The 9,887-nt window shown below is 36.0% G+C and overlaps 1 protein-coding gene across 5 annotated transcripts in view; it reads right to left on the reverse strand.

The window, feature by feature from the left end:
- The window catches only part of Phkb (phosphorylase kinase regulatory subunit beta), a 268,116-nt gene that overhangs the window by 168,251 nt on the left and 89,978 nt on the right, over positions 1-9,887 (reverse strand). For all 5 annotated transcript variants that reach the window (XM_023712979.1, XM_004629191.2, XM_023712977.1 and 2 more), the window contains one exon: positions 623-703. In XM_023712979.1, coding sequence (XP_023568747.1) covers positions 623-703 — 81 coding nt within the window. The remainder of the gene's footprint in view (positions 1-622; positions 704-9,887) is intronic.

Below are 9,887 nucleotides of genomic sequence, written 5' to 3' on the forward strand. Positions count from 1 at the left end.
AACCACTAAGAAGAATATATGCAGTGTAGTATTTGTTGAAACTGTACTTCCGATTTGAGTTGAAACTGTCTCATTGCTATATGTTTATCAATAAAACTGTAGAAAAAAATAAATAAATAAAATTTTCTGAAAGTTATGTAATTTTCTTTCAGATAATCAGTATGGCCTTCATAAGACTTAAGTTTTACTTTTGTCATATACTGTATTCCCTTTTTTGTCATATACTGTATTCCCTTTTTTGTCATATACTGTATTCCCTTTTTCTCATATACTGTATTCCCTTTTTTGTAATATACTGTATTCCTTTTTAAGGTACATTTTTTGTCATATACTGAATTCCCTTTTAAGGTGCATTGCATTAAAAGCATAAAGATTGCTGGGTTATAGCTAAGTGGCACAGCACCTGGCAAGCCCAAGGTTGTGAGTTCAATTCCCAGTAACTCCAATCTCCCCCCCCAAAAAAGTCCCAGAATAACAAAGAATTTTTGAAACAATATCTAAAAGCTAATATCTCATTATACGAATATGAACATAATCCATTTTATGAAACTAAAAATAAGTCTTTAAAACTAATCAGAAAAAGATATTTTTAGTGGTTAGTAGTATAAAGGGAAAATCATACCTCATCAGTGTTATAGATAATCTGGAGTCCTGAAGAAATCATTTCCACAAGGTAAAGGAGATAGAGTGACACTGCATTTATCTGAAAATTAAAAAAAACAACATAAAAGGTTAAATGAAATTGAGGACAGCAATGTATAATACAAAAACCATGGTTGAATATCTCCCAACTTGGGCTTCTGAATGTGTAGTTTTTCTAATGTCTTATCAGTTATTAGTATACTCTGTTTAAAATAAATTTTTAAAAAAGTAAAAAAAAGGTAAGAAAAATTTATGAGTTATTGAAAGCAAGTGTTGATATTCAATTATTTGTCCAATCCTGAATAAGTATATCTGTTAATCTAAGCAACAGATTTGACAATAAAATAGATAATATAAAAACCATTGTTAGCTATTCTTGCTTTGAAAATCTATAACATATATATGTTGTATGTTACTCTGTTTCTGTCTGTTTCTATTTGTTTTTGCTTTTGTTTTTATTCTTCAAAATAAAATAAAATAAAATAAAATAAAAAACAGTTCACAAAATGCCTGTCATTTGTAAGTAAGTTTGTAAGTTTATTTGAATTAAAAAGCTACAACATGGTTAATTTTCTCTGTCAATTGGACTGAATAAAGGGACATCTACATAATTAGTAAAATATTATTTCTGGGTAAGGCTATCAAGATATTTCCAGAAAAGACTTGACTGGCAGGTAAGTCAGTGGACTAAGCGGGGAAAGTCTGCTCACCATGTGAGTAGGCACCATCTTAACTTTCTGAAGGCCCAGATGGAATAAAAGGTGTAGCAAGGGTACATTTCTGCCCTCTCTTCCAGAGCCACAGTGTTCTCCTTTTCCCACCTTTGAGCATCAGAACACCAAACTCTTACTTAGGGGCTCCAGAACTACCATCAGTCTCCTTCTGTCCAGCTCTGGATTCTCTGGCCTCTAAGAGTTACATTTTCAGCTTCTGTGGTTCTGAGGCTTTCAGATGTGAACCAAGTAATACTGCTGGCATCCCTGGTTTTCCAGCTTGTAGACTGCTTATGCTGGAACTTAGCCTCAACAATAATGTAAGCTAAGCCAGGTGTGGTGATGCATACCTGTAATTCCAGAACTCAGGGAGGCTAAGGCAAGATTATCACTAACTCAAGCCTAACCTGGGCAATTTAGCAAGACCTTCACATAAAATAAAAATTTTAAAAAATTAGGCATGGGGTATAGAAAGGCCCTACATTTAATCCTCAGCATTACAAATCAAACAAAGAAACAAAAACTACATGATCCAAATAGGCAAATTATGGGCAAATCCAGAGAAAGTAGACAGATACATGCCTAAGGCTAGGGAGCTCTGGGGAAAATTAAAAGTGGCTGCTAATGGGCATAGGGTTTCTTTTTAGGATGACAAATATGTTTCCAAAATTGACTGTGACAATGGTTGTACAACTCCACAATGGTTTCACTACTCCACAAATACACTAAAAACCAATGAATTATACACTTCAACTCTATATACAGTATACAAATAATAGCTCCATAAAGCTTTTATTAAATAAAAGAGAACAATTTAAGCAAAAATTTTAATAAGTTGGAAAACTGCAAACCTGAGTTAAAAATGGGAAAGATGCAATTTTATTCATTTGTAATTCTAACATAGAAGACTATTATACTTTAACAGCTTGGACCCCTAGTGTTTCCCTGGAGTTCCCTATAACCCTAACTGAGTGATGTCAAGATATAGTGTTAGGCAGAAAACTGTTGGTGCCTTCAAAGTCTTAAATAATGCATGTCTTGTACCACCAGGGCCAGACACTCTTGACAGTACTCTCAAAACCAGGCTGATCCTGGATGTTTCCTGACTTTCTCAATCTCAGAGACAAGCGAATGTCAAAGTCTTGTTGAGGTCCAAATGGGCCATTCAGGAAAACAGAGCATCTAGATTTCAGGTTTTTTAGAAAAATATAAATTTTTGAGTGATTTCTCTTAAAAACTGTTAAGAGTTTCATCCCGCTGAAAGGCTCATCTAAATAGCTTCTTGAAGCATTGATACTGGCCTATCAGAAATATTTGAGAGAAATTTTATTCTGCCAAAGAATGTTGGTCAGGTCTATAATCCCAATAACCTGGGAAGTAGAGGTAGGAGCCTGGGCCACTGAGTAACTTAGTATGATTGTCTCAAACACACACACACTAAAAAAAATAAACTGATTCACTAAATTAAATAAAACTAAACAAAATAATGGCTGGGAAAATAGCTCACTATAAATGAACCTGATTCAATATCCAATACTGAAAAAAAAAATAATTCCTACTGATAGCCAACTACAGAAATACCTTAGAACAAAAGAGCTCTCTGCTCTGACTTTTTGAAATGTTTCTGAAAAAAAAAAAAAAAAAAATTGGTAATCAGAAAACTGTAAGGATAAGTAATATTTAATTCCCATAATATACCAAGCCCAGAGCTTAAATTCTGGGATATAAAAATAAATTCTAGAAGTGAAGATCAGTGATGACAGTATATAGGCCTAGCCTCTTGGGAGGTTGAACAGAAAGATCTCTGGAACTCAGAGGTTTGGGACTAGACTCGATAACACAGCAGGATCTTGTCTCTTAAAAGAAATTAACAAAAACAAAATAAGCAAGATATATGGCACTGACCTAAAAACAGACAAATAGACCAATGGAAGAGAATTTAGAACCAAAAATAAAACCATATTTTTGCAACTCATTGATTTTTTTTAAAAAGACAACAAGAATACATGTTGAAGAAAAGTAAGTCTCAAACAATGGTAAAGTGTGACAGAAAGGTAAAGCATGTTTGTGATCTGGAGTCACAATACAAGGAAAACAACAACTTGGTATATATAAAAAAGAACTCCAGTAATTCAGAGGAAGATGACAGGAAATAAACTACAGGATGAAGCCATCTGTTAAGTCAACCCTGGCTCATAAGGAAGAGACCTGTCTTAACTCACACAAGGAAAATAATGAGAGGTTAGCAGCTCCATTGGCAAATAGTAGACTAGGCCCTTGTTGCTACACTAACAAACTTTCACATCTATCATTAACCACAAAATCATCATGGTGTCTTTACATTGAAAGTGACTTTTGCATGGCAGGTTATAGTTGTAGTAAAAATCCAGTGTAGCACTATCATAATTCAGAGTATTTAATCAAGAGCCATTTGGGGGAAGGGTTAATTATTTAAGACTGAGCTACAAAGCAAAGCAAAACAAGTATACTTCAGGGTTACTGGTGTCAACCTACCACAGTAACTGGGTAGAAGACTGCCATAACAGACAATAGAAGAGAGAGAAAAGCTTAAGCTCAGCTTAAGAAAAACCTGGGATTTGCCCTCTATAATGAGAAGCCAGGACAGACATGTTGTTTTCTGGAAGTGTGGCATTAAATCCAGTGGCTGCATCACATTACCAAGTCTGTTGGCTTTCCACATCTGCCAGCATGATAAGGAATATGCCTTGGCTTGGACAGTTGCCATAGCCTGACATGTAAGGACAGAAGGGGCCTTTGGTGTATGTGTGTGGGATCTCAAAAAGCCCACAGGTTATAAATTTAGGTGGAAAAAACAGTGATTCAGGGAACACAGAGAGATACAGAACCTAAGCTATTTAGTTAACTATTATTGGATTCAGTTCTCACAACAATGTTGTTAGTAGACACTTAATGTCTATCGGTATTTTGTTTCTCTTTGTGTATATATTATTGTTGCGAATTGCTTTTCTATTGTTAAGTATGGTAACAAAGTAGCTTTTATTGGTTTGCATGGTATGTCACTATGCAATTTTTCATTCTATTATTCCTACATTTACTGCTATTACAAAGGCAACATAATTTTTAATATGAATTGGTTTTTATTGTAGGCCAATATCTGGCTTGTCTTTCTGTCATTAATAATATTACAGTTCAGTTTCAGAGAACATGGTATTGGGCTAGTTACACTGCACCCAACCCTCTCCAAATTAAGAGTTGGTCAGATCTTGGTATAGAAGCAAAGACATAGAGTTTGGCTATACAGAGTATATCAATGAAAATCAAACATTAACTATAGATAATGACACTAGCAATAAAGTTCATCAGCTGTAATTGGCCCTCACTGCTCAACAAAACATGAAGAAAGAAACAAGCAAACAAACAAAGCTTCCAAAAACTCCCATCATTTCTGAAGGTGACCTATAAGGCACCAATGGGGAGGAAATTAAAAATCGAACAGTGTAATTATACATAATAATAAAAGAGATAAAAAATACACATAAAGTGCTCCACAACTTCAAAGACAATATAACCCAATTCATAATTGACTTAATGAAAAATCATCATTGAGCTTACAGAAAACACTAATAAAAAGCCACCAGGGTAAAATAAAATGATCTAAAGCATAAATAAACAGTTTAGCAGAGAATTACAGTCCACACAAAAAGTAAATCAAACATAAATCCAAGAGACAAAAAGTTCTGTGGAAAGTATAGAACTGCAGAAGTGACCATATAAAACCAGAATGTCATTACTAAAAGATTGGACTGATGTGGGTCATGATATACTCAGAGATAATTTAAAAACTATAAGAAATCATGAAAGAAGGTTCCAACAGCTGCTACATGATGAAAAGACAAATCAAAGATTAACTGCAATTAGTTAAAAATCAGGAGAAGAAAATTACATCTTCTTAAAAAAAAAAACCTATTCAAATAATAACCAGAATGAATAGACATTTCCTGGGAGAAATACAAATGACCATTAAGTATGTGAAAATATGTTCAATATCTCTGAGCATGAGAGAAGTGCAAACCAATACAGCACTGAGATTTCACCTTATTTTATAAAGAAAAATTGTCATCAGTAAGGCAAATAAAATAAATGTTGGTAAGGCTGTAGAGAAAAAGCCTACATTGTCAGGGAATGGAAAGTAGTACAATCACTAGGGAAATTGTGGGAAGTAGTACAATCACTATGGAAATTGGTATCAAGAGTCCTTAAAAACACTAAAAATAGAAATTCCAATATACCCAGCTATTGTACTTCTAGATATCTTTCAAAAACATTTAAAGAAATCATTCAGTGACACATACCCATGTTTATAACAGCACAACTGATAATAACTAAATTTTGGAAACAGCCTATATGTCCACCTGCAAATGAATGGAGAAAGAAAATGCGGTATTTATTAAGAAGGACAGAATTAAGGCATTTATAAGAAAAACAGTGACTTCTGGGAAGATGGTAGAGTAGTAATCAGCCGACAAGGAGCCTCTCCAACAACTGTCATCCAGAAACTGGAATACAGCAACTCAAGCAAGACAAAAAGGGGGGAAGTGGATTCTATGGCCCCAGGAAGTATCTGAACCAAAAATTGAAGCCCACAGTGAAAGTGAAAACAAAAACTTCAATAAAGAAGAAGATAAACATTGGAACATTCTCCCTGAATCAGGACTCACTGCATATGAGGAGCAGTTCAAACCTACAGAGACATGGTAACTGCTGGCAACACCAGAGGCCTCCACAGAGAGACTCAGCAGTGGAAGGGAACAATGGACAGGAAAGAATACATGTGCTGGGAGCGAGTTCTGAGGGCTCAGACATCCCACAGGAGAGAGTAACAGGCTGGGAGCTATCTTGGAGAGAGGTTAACTGAGCACATAACTCAGGAGTAACTGCTGGGTTCATTTAGTGGCTCTCAGCTGAGTTCAAACCTGTAGATGCTACAATGACAACTGCAGGATGAACAGGTCTGATCCCAGCTTCGCAGCCAGAATTCAGCCTGAACTTCAGAGAAACTAAAGGTGCAGGCTTACCAACATTATCCACCACCCTACCTTAAAGCTACTGTTGGCTTGCTGGAATAAGTCAACACGGAACTGGCACTAAATGTTGTCTACCAGTGACAAGAACAACCAGGAAGTGGATTTTTTTTCTCTTCTCTTTTATTTTTTATATTATTTATGTTTTCTCTTTCATTGTTTGATCTCATTTTATAAGACTGTGAACAGTGTATCTACCTTCTTTACAATTGCTGTTTTGTTTTGTTTTTTCTTTTATTCTTTCTTCTCTTTCCCTCATCTTCTGTACCAGTTTCCCAAAGTTTGTGTGATCCCTCTTTGTCTTTCAGGCTTCCTTCTAATCTCTTCCTCTTCTATTTCTCTATTTATTTTTTACCTAGCCACTCTTTAATTTTCTTCCCTAAGAGTAAAATTGGCATGTTGAGAACTTATTTCCTGCATATAGTTTTCTGGTGTTAGATTTTGTGATATAATCACAAATCTAGTTCATCTAAAGTTAAAGGTGGCAAATTAATGGTTACCTCAGCTTGTCATTTTCTAGGCTGTGTTGGATGCTATTATTATTGCTGATTGTATCATGTTACCAAAGTGACATAATTTCTATAACCAGCCATTCTTCCTGGTATTACTAAACTATGATTGTCTCAAGGTCATAGAAAATAATGTGGGTCACTGCCAAAGAACCATGGACTTGACTAAGCAAGCAGCAATTTCTCATCTCCAACAAGTTGAAATAGTAGGATCTTATGACAGACAAAACCCCCAAAACCAGCTACACCTGGAAAACATCTGAGTAGTCATTTCCTTAAGGTTCCAAATATTAGCAATAAAAAAACTCACCATAGGAAATTTACAAACATCAACACAGAATTAACCTAAAAAGAAAGGAAGACAGAAACAAAATAAAAACACACTTTAAAAAGATACAACCACAGACATCCAGTTCACCAAAGGCAAACCCAGGGCAATAAGGCAGAGCAATCTTGAAGGCACACATCTGGCCTATCTGAAATGGTAACAACAAAGCAAATGAATGAGGCTCCAGAAAAAAAACTGAGAAATAATTTCTCATACAACTACAGAGATGAAGACCATGAAGAGAGACATACTTAGTGACTCTAGAACAGATACAGATAAAATAACATTGAAATTATTCACAGAAGAATGAGCCAATGTGAGAACATAATCTCAAATATAGAACACTGACATGTGGCTAATGATTATGAAAACAAAGATCTAAAGATAGCAAAAGTCCACAAGAAATCAACCCAGTAGCTGCTAGATAATGCCACAAAGAATAAAGTAAGATTGACTGGAGTCATTAAGAAAAACAGGAGCTAGCACAGATGATATAAAAATGTTGTTCACAGACATCATGGAAAAAACCATCCCTGGAACGAAAAAATAATTTGAGATAAACTTCATTGAGAAATAAAGAACTCCAACTAGCCATGATAAAAAAAAAAAAATTACACCAGGAATATTGTTGTCAAGAATAGAACATTAAAATCTGTTAAAGAAATGAAACAAATAACTTAAAAAGGAAAGCCCAACTGAATCACAGGTGATTTCTCAACACAACACATCAAGTGAAGGGGAGTTTGGAGAGAAGTATTATAAACCCTAAAGTCCAACAACTGCCCACCCAGATTGATATACCCTACAAAAGCATCTTTCATAATTGATGGAGAGGAGCCAGACAGATGGCTCAGTAGAATAAGCACTTTTCTGGCAAGAGCTAGGGCCTGAGTTCAATCCCTGGTTTTGAAAAATAAAAAAAAAAATAAAAAAATAAAAAAAATTAATGGAGACATAAGATACTTCCATGATAATGAACACCTAAGAAATTCATAAACACCAAATCAGCATATCAAAATGTCCTTTCAGACATTCTAGAAAGAGATAACAAGGACTAAAATTCTATAAATTCCAACAGAATCCATCAGGAAAGGCCAACAATTACACAGAGGGCAAAAGTAGGGAGGAGTTAAAAACAGGAAAATAACATGACAAGGATAAGTCACTACATATCAACCATAATCAATGTTAATGGTCTCAATTCTCTAATAAAAAAAAAAGCACAGTGGCACAATGGATCAAGAAGCCAGATCCAACGATATGTTGCAAACAAAAATATATTTAACTAAAAACAAATTCATTAAGTGAAGGTGAAAGTATGAAAACAATACTCCATATAACAGGAACATAGAGAAAACAAGGGGTAGCTATTCTATTTGCAGACAAAGTGAATTTCAGGAGAAGACTAATTAAGAAAGACAACAAAGGTCACTATATCCTTGTAAAGAGAATGATTCAACAGGAAGATATAACAATCATAAATATATATGCAACAACTACTAGTGCACACAACTATATAAAACAAATATTAAAGGATATAACATGTAATATAAGCACTAATAAAATTTGATTGGGGGATCTCAGTAATACATTGTCACAAATAGATCAACTAGGCAAAAAATCAACAATGAAATATCAATACTGAACCAAACTTTGAACAAACAGACTGAAGTAAATGCAAAATAATGGAAATTATTCCAAGAATATCATCAGAGCATAGTGCAATGTAATTGGAACTCAACTGGAAAAGAAACCACAAGAACTTCATAAGCATATAAAAATTAAGTAACACTCTCCAGAAAAACCACTGGATCGCAAACAAAATTAGACAGTTTCTACAATTACGTAATAATGCCAATATAACATACCAGAACTTATAGGACACAATGCAAGCAGTCTTATGAGGGAAATTTATAGCAGTAAAAACCCATATCAGAAAAACAGAGAAAACTAAAATAATGTAAAGTTGAAAGTCAAACTTCTACACAAATAAGATCAGGTCAATTACAAAGCTGGTACAGAAAAAAATTATAAAGGTCAGAGAGGAAATTACTATATCCAAGATTAAAAACCAACAGAAAGAATCAATATAAGGAATAGTTGGCCCCCCACCCCTACAAGCGAGTAGGAATTTCTGCGGACTTGCGGGAACCCCCAGACCCAGTCCAAGCCCAGGTCCTGTGAGTGTGTGGAGAGCTTCCTGCTACCCTGCGCCACCTGGACCAGTCCCAGCCCAGGCGCAGCGTGGGCGGGAACCTCTCCCGCCCCCTGGGGGCGCCCCCCACCCCTCCAGCCGAGTAGGAATTTCTGCCGACTTCCGGGAACCCCCAGACCCAGTCCTAGCGCAGGTCCAGTGAGTGTGTGGAGAGCTTCCTGCTACCCTGCGCCAGCGGGACCAGTCCCAGTCCACGCACAGCATAGGCAGGACCCTATCCCACTCCCTCGGGCCGCCCCCCAGCACTCCACCTTACCTGCCCCACCCCTCCTGCCGAGTAGGAATTTCTGCCCAGTTCCAGGAACCCCCAGAACCAATCCTAGCCCAGGTCCACAGCAGGAAGGAGCTGATCACAGCAGCCATACCTAAGCCAGACGCAACTGGATAACTCCAAAATCTGTAGAGCTCCACCTGAAC

This window comes from Octodon degus, unplaced genomic scaffold (assembly GCF_000260255.1).
Source record: "Octodon degus isolate 3935 unplaced genomic scaffold, OctDeg1.0 scaffold00028, whole genome shotgun sequence".
NCBI classification, from domain to species: Eukaryota; Metazoa; Chordata; class Mammalia; order Rodentia; family Octodontidae; genus Octodon; species Octodon degus.